At 41.5% G+C, this 25,066-nt stretch overlaps 3 protein-coding genes across 3 annotated transcripts in view; all 3 read right to left on the reverse strand.

The window, feature by feature from the left end:
* The window catches only part of LOC124121577, a 207,548-nt gene that overhangs the window by 20,608 nt on the left and 161,874 nt on the right, over nucleotides 1-25,066 (reverse strand). The gene's annotated exons all lie outside the window — the stretch shown is intronic.
* Nucleotides 8,807-14,164, reverse strand: LOC124121580. Its single transcript, XM_046484598.2, has 4 exons — nucleotides 13,949-14,164; nucleotides 11,544-11,735; nucleotides 10,661-10,768; nucleotides 8,807-10,238 (listed from the first exon to the last, which is right to left on the reverse strand). Exons 2-4 carry the CDS (start codon nucleotides 11,718-11,720, stop codon nucleotides 9,615-9,617), a joined length of 909 nt encoding a protein of 302 aa, XP_046340554.2. The 5' UTR covers nucleotides 11,721-11,735; nucleotides 13,949-14,164; the 3' UTR covers nucleotides 8,807-9,614.
* LOC125378195 (uncharacterized protein PB18E9.04c-like) lies at nucleotides 22,445-25,054 on the reverse strand. Its single transcript, XM_048393178.1, has 3 exons — nucleotides 25,024-25,054; nucleotides 23,651-24,125; nucleotides 22,445-23,582 (listed from the first exon to the last, which is right to left on the reverse strand). Exons 1-3 carry the CDS (start codon nucleotides 25,052-25,054, stop codon nucleotides 23,153-23,155), a joined length of 936 nt encoding a protein of 311 aa, XP_048249135.1. The 3' UTR covers nucleotides 22,445-23,152.

Here is a 25,066-nt window from a genome sequence, read left to right on the forward strand (position 1 = left end):
TCCAACACCACCCAACACCATCCAACACAACCCAACACCATCCAGCACCGCCAACCAAAACCTCCAACACCATCCAACACAACCAAACACCATCAAACACCAACCAACACCAACCAACACCAACCAACACCACCCAACACAACCAAACACCATCAAACACCAACCAACACCAACCAACACCTTAAAACACCATCCAACACAACCAAACACCATCAAACACCAACCAACACCAACCAACACCAACCAACACCACTCAATACAATCAAACACCACCCAACACCGCCAACCAAAACCTCCCAACACCATCCAACACAACCAAACACCTTAAAACACCACCCAACACCATCCAACACCACTCAACACCATCCAACACCACCCAACACCACCCAACACCATTCAACACCAACCAATACCATCCAACACTAACCGACACCATCCAACACCAACCAACACCACCCAACACCATCCAACACAACCCAACACCATCCAACACCACTCAACACCAACGAACACCACCCAACACCATCCAACACAACCCAACACCATCCAACACCATCCAACACAACCCAACACCATCCAACACCATCCAACACCATCCAACACCACTCAACACCAACCAACACCAACCAACACCATCCAACACAACCCAACACCATCCAACACCATCCAACACCACTCAACACAATCCAACCCAACCCAACACCATCCAACACCACTCGACTCAAATTACGTATTATTGTCAAAAATGTATTCATAAATACTTTTAAACATTTGAACGTTAGCCAGAGCGTTAGTTCTCCGCGCATGGGGTCAAAGTTTGTGTTGATGTTTTTGAATGTATGCTTATGTTAAACATTCTATAGTAAATAAACAAACTGTCAGATCGGAGTGGGGCCCACCTGCATGCTGTACCTATTTCACAACATGTGATACCGTAATGAGTTTATTCTCACCAAGTAATTATCATCCTCGTCCCGACTTCATAGGCTTCATCGTCTGTCTGCAACCAGATATAAGGTATTATGTCGACTGCACATAATTATCAAACGGGTATTTGGGAAGTAAAAATGATTGTTGGAAAAGTCGAATTATAATGTCCATAAGTTGACCTTAACTAACACTTTTACAATATTATTGCCTGGCGCGCTGTTATCTTTATAATATCAATATATGTACCGCGTACCACTGTGAGGGTTTTATGGGGAAACATAGATCTGGAGGTGGACGTAAATACAGCCCTTAATACACAATACAACATGGACATGATAAAACAAGAAATTATTGTATTTAATTATCTCGGCAAGCCCTCAAATTATCTGTTATAACTTCTAGTTAGAAATAATACTTATCCCGTGTTTTTCGGCTTCGCCCCCCCCCCCCCCCCCCCCACACACACACACACACCAACAAAAAAAATAATTAAAAAAAATAAAAAATAAAATTTAAAAAAAATGAAAAAAAATGTGCGTGCCAATGACTATCTATTGGTATGGGCACGAGTTTATTGTTTTTGACTCGCACAAATGTCGATTTCACCTGCGCTGTCTCCGTGACATAGTGTCATATAGCCAAATTATGATCTTAAGTGTCTCGACGCCCTGAAATTAGCATTTTATTTCTCTAATATTTTGAAATAGTAAATTTATTTAAACAAACACGTCCAACGTTCGCTAGCAGACATCACAACTTTTAGCCACCACGTTGTTGATGTCACGGACATGCTTCAATATCAGCGTTGAACAGTTGCCAAATTCAACACCAGCCTTGAATTATCTTTCATGTGCCATTAGTCTAGAAAGTCCCAGATAGATTAAGTATTGAGCCCCGGCGTATTCTATCTGATGATGTGGCTGAACCCATTACTCACCATTAAAAATAGCCACGATGGTCTGACGCAAGAGTATGGTCGTCAAATAGACAGGCAGGTGTTGCCGGACGAATGTCGACACAAGGTCAAATGACAGAATAAACAAGCGTCAATGTGTCTTGGAATATGTGATATATGATAGCAATAAAAATATGTCCCCGAATTGTAAGCAGAAAACAATAGTACAAGTCATTGCGTAAGCATTGGTATGTATTTTCGAGAGAGTATTTGATATTGCAGCGACGCGATGATTATTGCATTTTTGTATTTATGATAATTATTTTTTGTTGTACGCACGTATTGAACTGACCTTTACTCGTTTGATTTGTATGTTGTTGTTTTTTTGTTTTTTTGTTTAACGCGGCACTCAGCAATATTCCAGCTATACGACGACGGTCTGTAATCAATCGAGTCTGGATCAGACAATTCAGTGAATGACATCATGAGCATCGATCCACGCAATTTGGATCAATGACATCTTTCAACCATGCAAGCGAGCCTGACCACCCGATCCCGTAAGCCGCCTCTTACGACGAGCATATAGTCCCCTTTTACAGCAAGCAAGCAAGCATATCATGACCATCGATCTATGCAATTGGGATACGTTGACATGGATATAGCCCTGTCATTGTGTAGAGTCAATGCATTTAAAAATAATATAGTGGTTAGTGACATTACATATTTAATACACACTAACATTCTTCGAAGGCCTATTTATACTATGTGCTGTTTTTATAACATAATTTATATTCTTCAAGTGGCATTAACGACATAACGGAGAAACTGTCGTCATTGTCTCAAGGTCAAGATGGAGGCAGTTATTTATGTATTCAGCCAAATCTACCATTAAACCTCACATGAATTACATGATTATCGTTAAAACCGTTTGTAAATCGTGTTTCCATTAAATTTCGTCCCATCGACGTAGAGGTCGTGCAGTTTGGTGATGAAGTGGGGAGGTAGCCAACGCCACATACAAGTCACGTGGTACATACAATTGCATGTAAATAGTTCAGTGATTGGAAAAGCGGTCACGCCCGACAAACGTGACAGAATATACGAGACTGTTTCGCTCGCGCTGTTTGTGTGTCGCGCCGTGTCAATAATTCGTCAGTATTCAACGTTCAACAAACTCTACTTTGAGAAGATTATGCAACAACTTCTAGCATCCATACCGATGTTCATAAAGCAGATCTAGGGTAGCTAAAATAGGTTTTGTAGTAGAATAGGCTCCTGTAGTCTAAGTTTAGCGCCCTTTGTGTTCAACTCGCACCATTGACGTCATGTCATAAAGGCGTGTCTGTTTCAACTGCCGGCGACGTTAGAAAATCAATTCTGAATACAAGTCAAGATGGCTGCGCCAAAGTATATGCATGCATAATTAAGCAGTAGTATTTCGTTCTCTTGTCAGTGGTTGTCAGTTATTACCTTTTCCGACAAACATTCCTCGGCTATGTGTGTAAGATACGTGTTCACAAGCAACGTGTTCCTTTGTACCTCCGTGACGCAGGAGTGACGTCACAAGCGATCTTACGATTCCGGGCCACAATTGCCTAGCAACACGTCGTCTGCATTCAAATCACCCGGATGTCTGATGAGACAGGTATTCATTTCTACATAGAGAAACACACTGTACTTCTTTTTGAGATGTGGCAACGAGACAAGGTGAAACTGGGTTTCTAGCTACCTGTTGTCAGAGTCGACCAAATGGATTGGGGTGACTTGCCGATTGCGTGTCATATTACCCCGGCGCTGTGCTCACAATATCAATCACCGAATATTCTGGTCCAGACTCGATTATTTACAGGCCGTCGTCATATAACTGGAATAGTGCTGAGTGCGGCGTTAAACAAAAACAACTAAATGAAAATTACTGCTTGGATAAGGATGCGTGTATGTTTTGTAAACACGTGATGTGTGAAGCGCGAACGGACAGGAGATCAAGCCTAGCTTGATGGTGTCGGCCCGGGAGCGCCAGATTTGATATTACGGAGGAAAACTCCTCTTTGCGTTCCCGGGACCATAAGTGCACAGTCACGGTTCATTGACACGGGATTTGGCGCTCCCGGTACCAGGCAAATTAGACGAGAACAAAGTAGTACCGCTCATCAATTTCATTACCGTATTCATGCATGTTAAGTTAAAATGTTTAAAATGTTAAATTATACATATTCATATCAATGTTCAGTCCAGTTAGTGACGTTCACGTTTATCTAATGCATGTGGAGTTAAAATAGTTTAAACATATATTTATTTCGATTGTAAATTGGGATCGGTAAACAAGACAAGGCTTATTTTGATAATGAGCGAGTGAGTATGGCTTTACGCCGCTTTTAGCAATATTCCAGCAATATTATGGCGGGGTTTCACACATTGTACCCATGTGGGGAATTGAACCCGGGTCTTCGGCGTGACGAGGGAACGCTTTAACCACTAGGCTACCCGAACGCCCTTATTTTAATACCTCTCCCTATATATAATCAAGTAACAGAATAAAGTCAAGGTGTTTACATAATAATTAAACAAATTATACCTTGGTGGTCAGTTATCAATCACAATCAACTGGAATACTGTTAAAAGCGGAGTTAAACCCAACTCACTCACTCATCGGTAGACTGTTCTCAATACTCGACAATGCTCACGACTGATGGTGACAACTGGCACCTGGTCTGGAGGTGGAAATAGACGGGACTCGGGAGCCTCTCACTCATTGGTTGAATACGTTTTGGGGATCCGAAATGTGGGACACAAGTATCATGAATCCAGTGAACAAGTTCACACATTGTACGATATTTAGATGTTGGTAAATAAAGCCGTACTTGGTCGTTGTACTTGATATTTCTAGTGATATACGAGTTATCACACATTGGATGAAGAGGTTGAGGACGGATGCACAAAAGATACCCACCCTATATTTTTATGTGTGGATACCCTGTCGTGTTTGGTGATGATCAGTTATTTTTTATTTAAGTACACAAAGACTTAATGACACGTACCGCCAAAAACTTTATCAGCAAGTTACATCAAATAAATTGTCCCTGAAAAATAATTTTGCTTATGAACTTTGAAAAGAACACATTGCCCGCCATACAAAAATGACATTGCTGCAAGGTGTGTTCTTTAAAAAACATTCAGGCTCATAGTTATAAATAAAATCAAATATCTGGTTTTGAAACTGAAGCTGATAAAATATCTGATCTCGATACAAAATCCCAGCCCACCCCACCCTAAATATCGCGGCGTGTCAGCTTAATGTGGGAGGAAAGCCCAAAGTGATGCAGGTCTCAGACGTTTACCACTTCGGTGAAACCCACGAGCACGGGTATGGTGCTGACAAACCTAGAAACATAATTGGGGCGAACCGGGATTCGAATCCACAATCATAGGTTTCTGGCGTGCCCAAGGGACGCAACTCTGCACAGCGAATCGCGGCGCCTTAGACGACTGGGCCACCCGTGCCCCCCGGGATAATAAGAGCAGATTTGGCACAAGGATTTACTTAATCTTATGGACTGAAATACTGAATCAATTATCTGAACCAGAATACACATTAACTGGTTTCCTGTAGTGCTGCAACTTTGGAAATATATGTATTTTATGAAAACGAAACCAATCTAGATATATAAAAGTATTTCAGGAAAATAATTTGTTTTAATTTTAGAGAGAAATATATTGTGTAATAAAGTATTTCATGGACATTATGTTAATCTAGGTTCCCTCGTGCAAATTGAGAAAGTGTGAAATTCTGTTGTTTGAAATACCCAGCTGATCGATAAACAGTCGCAATGCCAAGTGAAACAATATGACTGAATAAAGATCACGGAAAGGCCCGATAGGTGCCGACTGTTGTTAGAATAGCGAATCGGCGAGAATTAATATGATGAAAAGAGATTGGGTTTGTTTAAATCACCAACTTTTACGACAACTGTAATTCAAGCTCTCACTGACAGAGACTACACGTGTCATAGAGACCCAGCTGTGTAAAGTGCAGCCGGGATAGGCCGTGGTAATGAACACAGTACAGTACTAACATACTAGCCCGGTCTATAAGTACATGTAGGTCAGGCGCTTTGTACACGAAATATAATCTATTTCATACCCATATCATTCGCGTCAACTGACAATAACATGAATATTTAGGCGCGGGTTGATTAATAGACGAGGGAGGGCCTGGTTAAGACTGAACGTGTAAACACACGGCACACGACATTAAAACTTACATGCAAGAGGCCAACACGGCCAACCTGCTTAATCCGGACAACTCGTCTATCTGGACTTTTCTGAGCAAACCTGAAACAACATTGGTGTTGTCCCGCTGAGATACAGAGGGTATCATCCTCGTGTCAAATATATATCACCGTCTAATTCAGTAGCCACACCCCAGATATTGATACTGTTATCAGCGAGCCTTGATGTATTTGATATCACGGGGCACAATCGTTACATGGGGAAAGGAAATTTTTGACGCAGTGGGTACATGATATCTGTGTCTGGACAGGGACAGGGTCAACCAGAGAGCCGTACTCGTCCCTCAGAGAGCCGTACTCGTCATTCAGAGAGCCGTACTCGTCAATCAGAGAGCCGTACTCGTCACTCAGAGACTGGACCAACCGTACTGGTCAATCAGAGAGCCGTACTCGTCAATCAGAGACCGGACCAACCGTAGTCGTCAATCGGAGTGCCGTACTCGTCAATCAGAGAGCCGTACCGATCAATCAGAGACTGGACCAACCGTACTCGTCAATCAGAGAGCCGTACTCGTCAATCAGAGAGCCGTACTCGTCAATCAGAAACTGGACCAACCGTACTCGTCACTCAGAGAGCCGTACTCGTCAATCAGACAGCCGTACCCGTCAATCAGAGACTAGACCAACCGTACTCGTCAATCAGAGAGCCGTACTCGTCAATCAGAGAGCCGTACTCGTCAATCAGAGACTGGACCAACCGTACTCGTCAATCAGAGAGCCGTACTCGTCAAGCAGAGACTGGACCAACGCTACTCGTCAATCGGGGACTGAAGTGAAATCACAATTTTGAAGCAAGGTGACGATTTTGAAGTCAGGGATAACGAAAATGAAGCCAGTCACGATTTTGAAGCAATTAGCGATCTTGAGTCAAGGTCACAATTTTGAAGCCGAGCGGTGATATTGAAGTGAAATCCTGATTTTGAAGCCAGGTAACGATTTTGAAGTAAGGGAATAATTTTCGATAGGTTTGGCATCTATGACCTTGGGATGCCACAGCTGATTACCGTGGCAGCAGCTTAACGCACTGCGCGGGATCGTGGACACTCTACCATCGGGCCATCGGGCCATCGGGCCATCGGGTTCCTAAGTACTTCCGGGCGACCGGGGAAGTCTCACACAAATGATACAACAAACTGCTCATCTTCATATTTCAAAATTTATTTTTAATAGTGGTAAGAAAATATTTACCATTTCATAAATTTTCAAAACAAAATATTGAAATGAGATATTGATTTGTAAAACAAATAAAGACAGATTTGTAAAGCTTACACTAATGAAATATACAGCGACAGAGCACTTGGCATGAACACTATCAACATATACAGGAAGCAAAATCATTGTGACAAATTACAAAACAATCGACAATAAATATTCGGTCAGTTGACATACATTTCGTCGTCAATCAAAACATCAGTTTATTGCAAGTACATCGGCATGTACAACAATTGCATAGGAATCGCATCAATATATTAGATCAATATACATTGCATAAAGATTTTCCATAAAACAAAATCCACGTATTCCATGTTGCTAACGGGACTAGCGCAACGTTACCCTCAAGACCAAGGGTCGCATGAATTGGTGCAGCATCAATCACGTATGGCATAAATATTTGATTCGTTGTCGTTCGCCATACATATTACATATACTTTACAAACGTGAAGAAGTTTGATCTTGTTTTGAAATCGACATGAAATGAACATGACATTGACGACTAGCAGCACTGTGGATATATGTTGAAATGAACACATTTCTTTTTTGAGATCTTAATACGTGGAATAATATGTCCAAAATAGGATTTAATCACAAAAGGGGATGTTTAGAAAAGTGAAATGAACTTGAATGGTTGAACACATTTAGGGTATCTTCATATGTAGTTTATAACATATCGACATCTTACATAACACTGATTACAAAGACTATGTACACACATATGCATGGCGTATATATCATATGACACGATGATAAGCACTGAAGGGCTGGAGTGGAGTGGAGTGGAGTGGAGCGGAGTGGAGCGGAGCGGAGTGGAGTGGAGTGGAGCGGAGCGGAGCGGAGAGGAGTGGAGTGGAGTGGAGTGGAGTGGAGTGGAGAGGAGTGGAGCAGAGTGGAGTGGAGGTGGAGTGGACTGGACTGGAGTGGGTGGGTGGGGTGGAGCAGAGTAGACGGAGTGGAGTGGAGCGAAGTGGAGTGGGTGGGGTGGAGCGAAGTAGAGTGGAGTGGAGTGGAGTGGAGTGGAGTGGAGCGGAGTGGAGTGGAGCGAAGTGGAGTGGGTGGGGTGGAGCAGAGTGGAGTGGGTGGGGTGGAGCAGAGTGGAGTGGAGCGAAGTGGAGTGGAGTGGAGTGGAGTGGAGCGGGGCGGGGTGGGGTGGGGTGGGGTGGGGTGGAGTGGAGTGGAGTGGAGTGGAGTGGAGTGGAGTGGAGTGGAGTGGAGTGGAGCGGAGTGGAGTGGAGTGGGTGGGGTTACCTGTGATTTTTGTTTCAGTTTCTGCTTCGAAGCAGGCAATTTTCTTTTTACAATATGTCCCGGGAACAGTGGAGTGGAGTGGAGCGGAGTGGGTGGGGTTACCTGTGATTTTTGTTTCAGTTTCTGCTTCGAAGCAGGCAATTTTCATTTTACAATATGTCCCGGGAACAGTTATTGTTCTGGGTAAAAAGCCTTTGGACAAATAACTTTCTTTCCATTTTTTTCTGGAACAAATTATTTGTTTAAAAAAAACCAGCCACTTCCCACTCCACCCCGATATAAAGCGGTTGGACATATGTAAAATTATTACATTGTACTGGAAATATGCAACGGTGACCTTTGATCTGATATGAATGGTTTAATTTCAGTTAGGTATAATTTTGTGAACTCTTTTGGCCGATGGTGATGCGAATACTGGTTACCTTGGTACAATGATGTATTTAACGTGCACAAATGAAACCAAGAAATACTTTGATTCTACCTGCATTTAGAGGTTGGCACAGTTTCTCAAACAGACAATAACGATCAGATCGGATGTATGTTGGTTAATTCAGATGAAGGAAATAACTGAATGGAATGGGTTGTTGAAGTTGAGCGTTTTTAAGTGAAACATATTTACAAAAGCGCGACTCGCGTTAAAGTGTTGAGTTGCGTAAAACAGTTGTAAATTTCATCACGCCAATTGTCAATTTTTTGATGGTTTGAAACTGAATTGTTGAAACAATTATACGTTACTTCCTGTATCAAACAGTAGTTAACCACCTGTTTTAACTCACAATAACTCAATTGCTGATAACACCATTTGTCTTTTGGAAAAACATATGAATCCATTTGGTATAATGTTATGATAAATAATGAAATATTTATCTCAAATGGAAGTTATCAACAGGATACTGAGAGTGGCGGTTGAAGACTTGAAGAAGTCAGTTCCCCTGAAGTGTGTGTGTTTGGGGAGTAGGCCTTGACAAGGAGAGTTCCGACGTCTTGTTGTGTGGGCGTTCACTGTGTGGTAGTGGTCGTTGTGATGGCGAGGTCTCTCACGGCTCGTTTGGATCAAACGCATTCAGATCCTGAAATGTATCTGCTTGTAGGAAGAATTCTCCATCGACGAGATCCTGGCATCTGTCCATCAGATCAGCAATGGCTTCATCGTTCGTCTTCTTTGTCGTAAACTGGTCGTTGTCGTAAAATACATCGTCATTGGCCAAAGGATCCAAGGCGTCGAAGATGGCTTCCGGTAGAGTTTCCGAAGGGGTGACGTCATCAGATGTCCCAGACCAGGTTCTGGCGGGTGAACTGCCAGTGCGCATGTCTTGAATGGCGGAAAGGAACTGGAAGGTGTCTTGGTTCACCAATATAGGAGAACCGTTTTCAAGGAAGGTTTGGGAAAACGACGGTAGAGTGTTGTCGGGCGGTCCTACGTTTACGCCGGGTATGGTCTCAATGTTTCCGGGAACTTCAAGCGGGCGCGGGGTAAGGGCGGCTCTGATGTCAGGGGTCACGGGGTCACCAGGCATAGCCTCGTTTTCAAGTTTAACCTGGCGACAGCATCCGGAGGAGATGTGATCATTGAGAAGATCCTGGAGGATTATCTTCTCCCTGCGGAGCGCTTTGACCTGTGTCTGCAGTTCACTGTTATGGTCGATGATGTTCGTGAAATACTGCAACACAAATGATCAATAACAATAAAATAACAATTAACTAAAAAACAACTCATTACAAAAATACATAAAATGAAATTAACAGTCAATCATAAATGTAAAAAGAATTTTATTCTTTGAAAATTATTCGAAACTTGTTTATACAGTATTTTCCGGGGCGGCGGGGTAGCCTAGTGGTTAAAGCGTTTGCTCGTTCTCGCCGAAGGCCTGAGTTCGATTCCCCTCATGGGTACACTGTGTGAAACCCATTTCTGGTGACCCCGCCGTGATAATTTCGGAATATAAAGCGGGGTAAAACCATACTCAATATTTTTCCGATGCGAAAATATGTCAATAAAGTTTAACGAAATTAATTATTAAAACATGCAGAGTTGTGTTATCAGCAAATGAAATTTAGAAAAGCAAAACTTCAACAAACCCACCTGTGTGTCCCCGCACTGCTGTAGCTTCTTCTTCTCCCGACATCTCCGTGCGGCTCTTCTGTTTTGCTCCCTCCGCCTCTCGCGTTTCTGTTTCTCATAAGCCGTGAGCTGGGGACAACAAACGAATTAATTTGACAACCAATTACAACAGAACATACGGAATTTAAAAAACAACTAAATATGAATAATTTGGATAATAATCGCGATATAAATATTATATTTTATTAAACAAACTGTTTGAAATATGAAATTATATAATTTTGAATATGGGTTCCAAGTCCGCAGTTATTAATTTCCTTGTTTATCTCAAATTGAAAAAAAGTGTTTGATGACATCGAATTATTTGTGTTCCAATGTAAACAATTCAAAATTTTACATCGATTCTAAACAAGAAACAATTATTTAAATAAACGTCCATCGATATATTTTTATCGGTTATATATTTGCTAAATAAACAAAAGTGTTAGCAGTTTGTTTTTCCGAGACATCTATCCTTTTTCGTGGACTAATTCGCAAATCCGGGGCAAAAGAAAAGTTATAAGTCCTGCATGGGTTTCATGGAACAAAAACATGCAGTAAAGAATATCTCCAAGAGACGCCTCATATTTATGAAAAACAATTGTTTCAGATCTGAACCATGAAAGAAATGTTATCTGAAAAAGTAAGTTATTATGAAAAACTGTATTTAATGATCTGATTTAAATAAATAAATAAATAAATAAATAACAGGGATACGAATTAACAGAAAAGAAAATAAGTCCATTTGAAAATAAGACGCATTTAATTGTGTAGGGCGTGGTCCATGACAGAAATATATTAAAATTACACGTATATCTATAAACAGTGATTGGGTAGTGACAAAGGATATATATCTGACGCTTACCTCATGCTTCTCGGCGTCCTTGAATTCAACCTTTATGTCTTCTTGACCACTCGCGTGCCGTTTCTTTATGATTGACAGGCGTAACTCCTCCTTGATTAATGGAGTCATCTGGTTGGTCTCCATGGAAACCTGAGTTGCCAATTGCAATCGAGCCTCGTCGTCGCGATCGGCAAGCATGTTTCGTTTTGTGTTCTGGAAATTAAAGACAAACAGTAATATTAACTACTGAATTCGAATTCATAAGGAAAAGAGATTTTACTACTGAAAAACCTTTATCTCCACGACAAAAAGTTAAGCTGATATATGCGCAAACTAAGAAATGTGTGTAATGAAAAAAAAATAACTAAAAAATGTATACAGATAATGTCATTGTTAGAACAATTAAAGAAAATTGTTTATGAACACATCAACATATTTAATTGTCGCCTTTTCCATATGAGTATACACGCAACAACACAGAGCTCCATTCGAGCATATACTAATAATAATCATCATCATCATAATCATTATTATTATTATTATTATAATATTAAAAATAAAATAATAATGATAATAATCAGCGTCATCACCATACAAATGTGATGCGGTATACAATGAAAAGTGTACATGCAATTATAATAAAAACAACAAACAACAATAACAACAAAACGACAACAATAATAATAACAACAGCAGCAGCAGCAACAACAACAACAACAACAACAACAACAACAACAACAACAATAATAATAATAATAATAATAATAATAATTCCGGTTCAATTCGTCAATAAGTGATTCTGAATACATTGTTAAAAATATTATAAAAGCTTGTGTATTCCTATCCCCTTTCGTTGTGATGCCAACCCTTCGTGCATCCCTTGCATCCAGATGTCCATCCCCGAACAGAACAATCTCAACTTCCACACCCGTTGTAAATTAGTAGATCTGGGTTTTGCACATTTTATTCCCCCCCCCCAACAATTGTTTTATATCAAGTGTTATTGTTACAGAGGTAAAACGTTATGTTTTTCATTCACATAAAACTGAATGGAAAAATGCAATTTCACACCCCGTTGGTCCATCGCGCAGAGAAGATAAAAAAAACCTTAAGAGTATACTGTTGTCTTAAGCAGAACTATACTGCTGATGAGTATGTCACCCGCCCTATGCTCCGAGCCCATAGAAGCGCTTTGGCTGAATTCAGATGCGGCACCGCTAACGTCCACATTGTGTTAGGACGGTGTAGTAACATGCCTTTAGAAGACAGGAAGCGTGTTCAGTGTCTTAACGTTGTTAAAAATAAATGCCATGTCATTTCTTAAATTGTCCTGTGTATATTGTTGAGCGACATAGTCTCTTAAGCAAATGCCACGAGTTAACCTCCAATTATATCAACAGTTGTGACGTACAGAAAATAGCCTTTATTTTGTCACATAATATTATGTGTCCTCTTTGCGCCAAAACCTGCAATCCGTTTACAAAAAAGGAAAAGTGTTTTATAAAGCTGCGAGTTAGCTTCTGTTTTTATTTAAATTGCTAAATATGTGAATACGGAATGACCCATACATGTATTGTATTATGTAACGGTGTTGTAATGAATTGGGGTGAGACTGATATAAAAAAATGTGCCTGTCAGTCGGTTCCGAACTCAGTGAAACCAACAAGCACCTGTCACCATGGCTGACACATGATTGACAAGGTGTTTACACAGTGGTCCTTCTAACACGAAATCCCGTGCTGTTTTGATATACAAAACTATCAGTGTCGTGATTGTGTGAGCTCAGAGTTTGATCGGCCAAATGCTGATACGCTTGTTCGATACGAACGACCCTTTGTTTCTATTCGTCCATATCCATCAATCGCGGAGACCAGGCGCCCACATGACACAGATATTGCGTGGACAAACACACAGTCAGTGTTAATGCCCCGGGACTAGTGATCCTTGATAGAGACAGCAGACACCAAAAACAAGTTTAACAAGATGGTTAAACAGTGTGACGTAGGCCATACGAATCACGATCAACAAGGTGTGAACGTACCGTGGTTTAGAAAAAAATTGGAATTGATTTGCGTTGCGAAGAAAGCGGAAAAAAACAACACGCTTCTTTCCATTCTATTAAACAAAATATGTAAATCATAAATCAAGGTCCACGAAATGGCGTTTCCTTGAATCTGACTATGAAATTATATTGAGTGTATGTCATATAAATATCTGAACGACTAAACGCTTAAACATCGCGTTGGTAAATCTTTCAAATGAGTTGCCTAAAACTTCACCAACCGTATCTGACAGAAATCAGCTGATTCACTGACAAGGGTTGCCTCCCTTCCCTCACTCAAAGGACAAGCGAACTGACGTGACACACATTGACAGACAGAAATATACACCACATGTAACTGCTACAGTAGCTGACAACCACTCACCGTAGAGAAATGTACAACCGTCCGTGAGAATGAAATGTATCACTGAGAAGGACTCCAAACCAGCTGAAGCTCGTGCTCACGCGCTGAAATGTACACAGACGGAAAACTCGGCCGCAGGAGGGAACGACTTCACCTGTGTTGTGTCGGGCTTTGACAGCGGGGGCAAGCTATTACGAGTATTCATAGTAAAAACAGCATTGGGGCACGCGGGCACGTGACTGATCCAATCATCCAATCGGAGTTGTCACGTGACATGCAAATGAGCCCATGCATCCTAACAGTAAAGGCTGGTACTCGCGTGAAATAAGTTCAACTATTGGTTGGCGCTGATCTCTTACACTTGGCGCCAAACTGAGGCTGTTGGTCGACGTATGCATTTGGGTCATATTGCCTAAGTTACTATTTTCGTCTGGTTTTTACCAGGCGTGGCAATCGAAATAGCCTGCGTACTGTATCTAGCAATATTTACTAGCCATCGTATCCAGCTGTGAGTAAGTGAATACTGGCTACCTTTTGCACGACTCTTTGTTCATGTGTATGGGGTGTATTATTTTGGCAACTATCGCTAGGGCGGCGTGGAGGGTGTCTTCGGTTTGCTAGTACTGAAATAAACACGTGTCAGTCACTAGCGACATGAAACCCGCTACCAAGAATCTCTCCACCTGTTGATAACAATTCCTGTAAATACCTACACGGAAGCGACCACAAACCTCGCGTTGCATGTGAAATACTCGGAATTTCCTGATAATAAAAATTATAATTCTATTTTACTACACTTTCAGGTACAGGTATAGTTTAGAGAAAAACAGATATTTGATCGAATCCTCGTTTACCCTGTGTATATCATTGCATTTTTTTTAAAGTGAAAATAAACTACATTAGATCACCGAGGATTAATATATAAGCAGGCTTAGCCTCAGTGTTAGAATGGTGTCATTAAATTGATACTTTGTAATCATCAAAGACGCACCTGTGACAATAGCAGGCGAAACCACACTCTCAATTTCGTATTTGAAGAGAGCGACCAGTTGGACATCTGAATTGTTGTCGGCCATGCACGCTTCGTTTCTGTGAACGTGTCCCAGCGAGGGTGATTGTGGAGTGCATGCGGCGTATATTAGACTAACATTTAGTCTCTGAAATCTTATATTACACAATATCCTTGACTCTAAAAATATATAAAAAATTCCCTATGTGGAATAGAGCTAGCTTGAGCTGGCTAGACTTGCTTTTGTATGCATTTCTAGATTATTGTTTTTTATAAAATAAATATATTCCACGGGCATGATGCAGGACTAGGCGTATATGGACAAACTGCTATATCTCTCGAGCAGTGTTCTCCATAGATAGGTGAATAGAAGAGAATAGAACCTGGTCCCGTTTGTCGTGTTAATGTTACTTGCGTTAAATGTAACCTGTGTTAAATGTTACTCGTGTTGAATATTACTGGTATTGAATGTTGCTAGTGTTGAATGTAACTGGTGTTGAATGTTACTGGTGTTGAATGTTACTGGTGTTGAATATTACTAGCGTTGAATGCTACCTGTGTTAAATGTTGCTGGTGTTGAATGTTACTTGTGTTAAATGTTACTAGTTGTGTTGAATGTTACTTGCCTATCTTTGAGACATGCACTCTTTATAGACGTGTACTGAGATCAACGACAACCCCTTGTCAGGCAAGTCGAGAGGGACAGAAAACTCTCCGAATATAAGACACGCTTTAAAACCGAATGAGTAATTGATATAATTCAATTATTAATTATAATATTCGTAGTTTAAAAGGGCACATACGACATGATTCTTGATCAGTACAATCTTCTGCAAATAAATATCTTGTATCTAAGTAATATAACTCATATAGAACCTACCTTAGTAAAAAGTCCGCGATATTCCTTTCCAATGACACCGTCGCAAAGAGTATCATTAATTGCGTATCATCGCTTACATATTTGTTTTATCAAAGACATTTATCTTTTGATTTTTCTTCTCCCGTAACATCCCCCAAATATTGCCCCCGACGCGTGACGAGTGTAGGGTGACAGTGTATGGTTTGAATCAGTAGTTGTTCCTAACGTGAATCAAACTGGCCGGAATATTTATCTTGAAGTTGGACTTTAAAGTTGGAAGATCTATCAATATATTAATTCATGTTTTTATTTATTAATTTATTCCGTTTTACATTATATATTCACGTCACGACACCTCACATTACGAAGGATGAATAGGTTAATTTAAAATAACTTGATTAAATTTCTTTACAGAAAGTTTGCGTAAGAAATACAGCTATAACATAAATTTAAAATTCTCAGCTAATGACACACGGGTTATTTTAATTAAAATGCAGTTATCGACCTGGGCGGGGTGTGAGTGGAAAGTTTGGTTGCTGCTAATTTTCGCGATACATTTTTTATTTTTGCACCACGCCCATCCCACCCCCAGAAATACAATGATCGGTGCTATATACATAGGCGGATCAGGTGGTGGGTGTGGGTGGGTGGTGGGTGGTCCAGGGTCCAGGGTAAGGACGCTACATGTTATGTGTGATTCGTTAGTTCCAGCTCCTGAATACGTCCCCGTTTGGGATTTATGTCCCAGTATCGTGATATCGGTATTCTAATTTATAACCACCTACTCCTATAACGTCTTTGAGAGGCATTTAGAAGTTGGAGTACCAAGTAAGGATAAGATATATGGATGAACAACTTCTATTTTACAATTAGAAGCGACGTTTCGGTGAATGTTCTAAAACCGTTATCAAGTTTGTCAACCACACTCTTCACATCACTTGCTTGATAACGGTGTTAGAACCTACACCAAAACGTCGCTCCTAACTGATCATCCATATCTCTTATCCTTACTTACCTACTCCTGTCAAATATTCATACATCCATTAGTTCACGGTGTTCGTTTGGTTTGTTGTTTAACGCCACACTCAGCAATATTCCAGCTATATGACGGCGGTCTGTAAATAATCGAGTCTGGACCAGACAATCCAGTGATTAATATCATGAGCATCGATCCACGCTATTGGGATCGATTACAGGCATCAACCAAGTCAGCGAGCCTGACCACACGATCCCGTTAGTCGCCTTTTACGACAAGCATAGTCACCTTTTACGGCAAGCATGGGTTGCTGGAGACCTATTCTGCCCCGGAATCTTCACTGGGCCATTAGTTCACGGAGCAACCTACACCTGCATTTGTATCCCTCTATATCACGTCCAGTACTTTTATTGTATGTTCTTTTCGATTTCATTTTTTATCTAAGTCTTTCCCTGCTTTATGTGTCTCATAGGCCATTTTGACCGGATAACTCGCGTCTATATTCGATTTTTAACATATACATGTATTACTGTACGTAAAGGGCTACGGTCTGTGTGATTTAATAATAAACTACAGTAAACTACGTTTATAACGAACACGCTTATAACGAACTGACGGATACAACGAACATACTTTTGGTCCCGGCCATTAGCGGTATAAATTCTGTATATATGCTTATAACGAACTACGGTTATATCGAACGAAAATCAGTGATCCCGTTGAGTTCGTTATAACCGCAGTTTACTGTACATGTTTATTCTTATCTTGTCTTATCTTGTAATATTCTGAGGAATCAAACAGACAAAGAAACTATGGCCACAGAATAACTTACTTGAACTACAGACAAAATTAGGTGAGGTGAAATTGGGTTTAACGTCGCGTCCAAGATTATTGCACTTATATAGCGACGTGCATGCACGTGTATGTGTGTGTGTGGCTGCTTGTACTAGTCCGGACTGATGCCGATTTATAGTGCTAGCTCACTGAGATACCATGCCGCAGTTTAACATGAATACCCCACTCAGACACAGTATACTGACTCCGAGCCGACCAGTCATTGTTTTAGCCCCTTAATGCCGAGCGCCAGACAGGGTAACAACAAGTTCAATCTTTTAACGTCTTTTTGTATGACGCGGCCCGGGATCGAACCCTGGACCTTCCGCTCTCCGGGCGGACGCTCTACCACAAGACCACGGAGGCGGTCACAGACAAAATTAACTCACTCGAGACATATAATTATAATTCCTCGTCGCCTCTAATTATTGCAAACTAACGGTACATATACCAGTCGTAAACAACGAGGGTAGCAGAGCCGGGAGAACACACACACTTTACAGACTCGAGAGGTTTGTTTGTAATGCAGATCATATATCCAGTGCAATCAATGTATCATTAAATACGTCACGGGTTTAAAGGTGGATGGCAGCTCAACTGTATATGTTACTGGTGTGGTGAGATGAATAATGTAAGGATGGGTAAATATGTTGACATCATTTGCAATTCGATTGAACGTGACAAATGGGATATTAATAATAATAATTTCGGGTTTGAAAGGCTGCATCTTTGCACCTAAATTTAGGCATCATCGGAAAACAGCCTCTTTGTGTGGAGAAACCTGACTTGATTTGATACATTTGATTTAAACATATCTTATGCACAAAAAGTGAATGGGATTGGGTACAAGTTCTCCAACTTATGACGCCTTCTCCCAGATATTTACACAATTTATTTACAGCTTGTACTAAACGTGAACGGAACAGAAGGAAAGAAAAGAATAGGAAAGATAAGTGGACTCTGAGAAAAATATAGTTTACATTAATCTCTTTGTATGACGCATATAAATAATTTTTATGTTATCTTTCATTTCCACTGAATATCAAACTGATATCAGCTGGTGTATTTTCGGCTATACTGCTTATGTTTCTAATACCCCGTTCACATGCGCCTCTATACAGAGGTGTGTATATGTGCATGCGGGTGTAGAAATACATACGTGAGTATACTTGTCATGTGAACGCGTTTAGCAATGTGTGTATATTTACACCAGGAGCAAATTTGCATCATGTCTGGAACAAATTTGCACTTTGTGTATATGTTACAATGTGAAAGTTTATGTCAACGTAAGAGGATAATCTAATTAATATTTGTTCTTTTGCCAACACCAAACAAATTGTCAACAGTTGCCAACTTGTTTGCGTATATACAGAGTTGAGCGGACGGCGTTTTCTTTTGGTTTCAAGGAGTCAAACTTTGTGAACAAATTAAAACAAATCAAACACATGTTGCTTCACGCGAAAAGTTTCGGTGAAGTAACTCTTTTCTCATTCAACTTTATTGAAAAACATCCTGTTTTGTGGTGAAAGTCGTGGACAGACTGACGAATATGTGTGCCTTACACAATTTACATACTTTCTTTATACACCTAATATGCTTTTCATGTGAACGCATAGTAAATTTACATATACACAGGTAAAATTACTTACGTTAGTAAACGTTGTGCTTATGAATGGGGTATTAGTACAATGTCTCTTACTGATTAAACAAGACACAATCAAAGAAAAAAATATCTATTTTCACAATAACTACCACATTAAGATTCTGATGTGTCTTTAATTCCTATTGTTGGATATTATAAATAAACAAAAAGATTAGTGTCTGTTGCCATGAGTTTCCAAATAAGCCGTGGGTAGTAATGGATACGAACACTTTTACTTTGTTAGAAGCCTAAACATACGATCGACGACACAATCAAAGAGCTATGTCTATCTGTGGGTATCTAATATGACTACCCCTCAACGCAATAGCTCGCTTTAATAAAACACGCATAAATCCCCCCCAATCTGTAATGACACGTGTCTATTTCAGTTCTGTCGCAGCTCATTCATCACGGGAAGGTACATTTCAAAGGGTATTTGATATCTACACCTCGTCGCATCCTGGGTATATAACGTTTTATCAGCACGAGAGTTGAAAGGAAAGTTATTTCTTCCGGGGAAATCCCCAATTGTGTCGTTATCTGGATAGCTTCATTTATGCAGGTCAAGTAGTATTCCTATTTTTCGCAGCGAGTCTCTTGGTCGTTCCGCGAACACAGATACATACCTATCCATAATATTCATGTGGTTCCATTTAGCGAAATGGTTTCACTTGACAAAGTCAGCTTAGTTCGTGTGAAAGATGCGATATATATGTGCAATTATCATTCTTATAATTTACATTTTGAAATACAAAATGCAGCAAAGAGGGTTTGGGTGATCCTGGCACAGTCAGGCTGGTTAGGCTCATCATCAGCTCAGGGCCCTTGCCCCCTCTACACGCAGCCCAGACAGCGAATGGGACTCTCCCAGGAAGCGCTGCCTAGTCAAACCCACCCAGAACTTTTCGGAGAATGTGAAGACTCCCCAACACTGCAGCCTTCTGCATTACCCAGATTGTCAGAAGGGCTGTATTCCTGGTAGTAAACCCGGACACTCTCCCAGTGTCGGTTGGTTGGTTTGTTGTTTTACGCCGCACTCAGCAATATTCCAGCTATATGACGGCGGTCTGTAAATAATCAAGTCTGGACCAGACAATCCAGTGATTGATATCATGAGCATCGATCCACGCAATTGGGATCTATGACATACCTCTACCAAGTCAGCGAGCCTGACCACCCGATCCCGTTAGTCGCCCCCCTTTTACGGCAAGGATGGGTTGCTGAAGATCAATTCTACCCCGGATCTTCCCGGGTCCAATGTCAGTCAACAGATTGGGAGGTACCAAACCTAAGGAAGGTGGGACAACTTGGTCCTTGGGGTGCAAGCAAGATTTCGAAAGCGAGGTCTGCATATTTGCCATTTTTTCCTGAATATTATTTAATAATAATATCATTTAATATATCTGAACAAATGTGTATAGGATATGTAAATGTAGCAACAATTTCGAAAATTAAACCATGAAATAAAGGAACAAATTGTATTAGGTTTGTGTCGGGGGATATTAAAACCGGCTGATTTAAAGAGAACAAAAATGAAACTGTTACAGCTAGGTTAGGCACGGGCTGTGTATACAATACGCATACTCGAATATTGACATTAGATGATTGAGCAAATGATCATATATCCGAATGATATCAGGTTGTATCTAGGTATATGTAATGACACCGGATATTGATGGGGTGATCGGGCCACGGGGGTCGGAAAATGGGGCAATGATTAAAGGTATACAGTCTTTTTAAATTTAATACGTGGAGTGAATCAGATAATTTTTTTTACAGAAACAATATGCGAAAATGAAATAAAAAGACATCTTTTCTCAACTGACATACAGACAGAAAGGCAATAGCCCAGTTTATGGTTTTGTATGTAGTTATTTTTTTCAATTTATCAGTTCGTTATCGAAAAAGTGAGACGCAATTACAATTATATCTGACAGTTGTAACTGGCACGGGTTACCCACTCATGGTTACCTGTCTTGGTTTGCTTTATCGCGATGTGTGTCTATATATATGTATCATGTTACGTAACACGAGAGCAGGCGCCCTCCTGTTGCTACGGACGCCGGTGATTGATTGGTGTCCGGCACACCCGTGAGTACGGAGAAGACCGACCAGGCAGTTGTCGATGGAGCAGGAAGTGGTGCTGAAGCCAATGGCTGAACTCGATACAAGTAGACAAGATCAAACTATGTCAACGTCCAAATTAGAAGTAAACACATTCTGAACGCACGATCATAAATTTTGTTTGAGTGTCGAGTGTTTCGCAGGTGCGTGACACACAGTATATGAAGTATATGGCAAGACGACATTTACTAAAACATAACGTAAGTGAATGTCGGTCAAATCATGGGTAATTAACGTAACAGTAAGTATTTGTAATCTCTAGCACCCCGCGCCCTCTCTACACCCACTCCCCTAGTAGTCTTCCTCTCTATATCCACTCCCCTAGAAGTCTTCCTCTCTACATCCACTCCCCTAGTAGTCTTCCTCTCTACATCCACTCCCCTAGAAGTCTTCCTCTCTATATCCGCTCCCCTAGTCGTCTTCCTCTCTACATCCACTCCCCTAGTAGTCTTCCTCTCTACATCCACTCCCCCAGTAGTCTTCCTCTCTATATCCACTCCCCTAGAAGTCTTCCTCTCTATATCCACTCCCCTAGAAGTCTTCCTCTTTACATCCACTCCCCTAGAAGTCTTCCTCTGTATATCCACTCCCCTAGAAGTCTTCCTCTTTACATCCACTCCCCTAGTAGTCTTCCTCTCTATATTCACTCCCCTAGTAGTCTTCCTCTCTACACCCACTCCCCCAGTAGTCTTCCTCTCTATATCCACTCCCCCAGTAGTCTTCCTCTCTATATCAACTCCCCTAGAAGTCTTCTTCTCTACATCCACTCACCTAGTAGTCTTCCTCTCTACATCCACTCCCCTAGAAGTCTTCCTCTCTATATCTACTCACCTAGTCGTCTTCCTCTCTATATCTACTCGCCTCAATAGCCGCCTTCTCTTCACCCACTGGCCCCAATAGTGGTGACAGAATGGGTCTTCAGCAACCCATGCTTGTCGTAAGAGGCGACTAACGGGATTGGGTGGTCAGGCTCGCTGACTTGGTTGTTGCATGCCAGCGTATTCCAATTGCGTAGATCGATGCTCATGATGTCAATCACTGGATTGTCTGGTCCAGACTCGAATATTTACAGACCGCTGTCATATAGCTGGAATATTGCTGAGTGCGGCGTTAAAAAACAAAGAAACAAACGAACAAACAAATAAACCCAATAGTGGTGACAATCTAAGTTTTTTTGTGGCAGACAATGTCTTTTCGTTCGACAGTCTGAAAAATAACTGTTTTGTTCGCGATTTTCTTGGTCAATTTATTGTTTACGATAAAATCACAGCACGGGCCCTCGTGAGTTGATAGAAATAAGGGTACAACTTTCGTAAATCTATTTCACAGTATGGTTACAGTTCTGGCGCTAAGGTCGGTTTGTGCAGACGAGCCCAGAGAATTTCTTCTCGCCAAAACTATGGCCCATCGACATCAGACTGTGTCGGTAGGTGTATTCTGCACCAGTGATAAGAATTTTTTATTTAACAGGTTCCAAAGATAACAGTACATACCTCGTTCGGCGTTTATTGTATCACCAACATGACAGAAACTGGCTTATTCGTTTATGTGAGGGTGTCGCTGTGGGATAAAAAGACAATCTACCTCTGTAGGAGGGTGTTAGTATTAAATGACGTGTCACTGTGCCCTTGGGGCAAATGATTGGATCTGCAATAAGGAACACAATATGTGTTTTAACTTTATCGCGTATCTTATTTGTTTATTTTATGGGCATATAATGTCGGTTTATACAGGTTTCAGTGAGCGAGGGGATACCATATGGTCTAGATTTACAACAGTTGTTAGACTGTTACTGATGTTAATTGTTGCTGCTGCGTGGTGATGATGATGGTGATGTCGGTGGTGATGACGTCGATAGTGATGATGTCTGTGGTGATGATGTCGGTGGTGATGATGTCTGTGGTGCTGATGTCGGTGGTACTGATGTCGGTGGTACTGATGTCGGTGGTACTGATGTCGGTGATGCTGATGTCGGTGGTGATGATGTCGGTGGTGATGATGTCGGTGGTGGTGATGTCGGTGGTGATGTCGGTGGTGATGACGTCGGTGGTGATGATGTCGGTGGTGATGATGTCGGTGGTACTGATGTCGGTGGTGCTGATGTCGGTGGTACTGATGTCGGTGATGCTGATGTCGGTGGTGATGATGTCGGTGGTGATGATGTCGGTGGTGATGATGTCGGTGGTGATGACGTCGGTGGTGATGATGACGGTGGTGATGATGTCGATGGTGATGATGTCGGTGGTGGTGATGTCGGTGGTGATGTCGGTGGTGATGACGTCGGTGGTGATGATGTCTGTGGTGATGATGTCGGTGGTACTGATGTCGGTGGTGCTGATGTCGGTGGTACTGATGTCGGTGATGCTGATGTCGGTGGTGATGATGTCGGTGGTGATGATGTCGGTGGTGATGATGTCGGTGGTGATGATGTCGGTGGTGATGATGTCGGTGGTGGTGATGTCGGTGGTGATGTCGGTGGTGATGACGTCGGTGGTGATGATGACGGTGGTGATGATGTCGATGGTGATGATGTCGGTGGTGATGATGTCGGTGGTGGTGATGTCGGCTGTGATGACGTCGGTGGTGATGACGTCGGTGGTGATGATGTCGGTGGTGGTGATGTCGGTGTTGGTGAGGTCGGTGTGATGACGTCGGTGGTGATGATGTCGGTGGTGATGATGTCGGTGGTGGTGATGTCGGTGGTGATGACGTCGGTGGTGATGACGTCGGCGGTGATGACGTCAGTGGTGACACCTCACTGTAAATCCAGTACAGGACCGTATGCTTTGAAAAACCTTCACAATTATGTCAATTGGTATGCTTGAAGTCCGATCATATTTGACACATTATACTAACACCTTCACACATGTCTATATGTGTTAAGTTCCGGGGACACAGAATGCGGATCAGATCAACACGTTTGTACACACACTCTTCAATTTAATTAATTGAGATGGCTTTGTTCAGTTTCTATAGTTTATGATAACACAAACAAACCGTCAACCTACAGTGCCTGTGGTAGATGTGCTTTGAGGTTGGAGGTTCAGTAGTGAGTAGAGGTGAAAAGGGGTTTAAGGTCGCGTCCAAGATTTTGCATTCTATAGCGACGTGTGTGTGGTTGCTTGTACTAGGCTGCTTGTACTGATGCCGATTTATAGTGCTAGTTCACTGAGATACCATGCCGCAGTTAAACATGAATACCCCACTCAGACACATTATGCTGACTCCGAGCCGACCAGTCCTTGTTTTAGCCCCTTAATGCCGAGCCCCAGACAGGGTAACAACAAGTACCATCGTTCAACGTCTTTTGGTATGACGCGGCCGGGGATCGAACCCCGGATCTCGCTTTCCGGGCGGACGCTCTACCACTAGACCGGGGAGACGGTCGGAGGTTCAATAACGGGCAATATATAACATTTGGAACGGAGCACGTATTCTTAAAAACAAACTTCTTCTTCACAATAGTACTAAAGGTTTCTGCTTGATGTGGCGTTGTACCGCTTCCCTGCGACGTATCTCTTCCCGTTGCCGTTAGATCTGGTCCTGTTATATTCTTACATATTCAAATGTACAGTGTAAACATCACAAAGTGTTTTTAACTCTTTTAATTGGGTAATATATGCGGCAAAGAGGCTCGACACATCTTCGTCACTTCTCTCTTTGAGGTGGATGAATATTTCCATTGTTGGTGATGC

The sequence above is a fragment of the Haliotis rufescens genome, unplaced genomic scaffold, assembly GCF_023055435.1.
Source record: "Haliotis rufescens isolate VD_foot unplaced genomic scaffold, xgHalRufe1.0.p SCAF_116, whole genome shotgun sequence".
NCBI classification, from domain to species: Eukaryota; Metazoa; Mollusca; class Gastropoda; order Lepetellida; family Haliotidae; genus Haliotis; species Haliotis rufescens.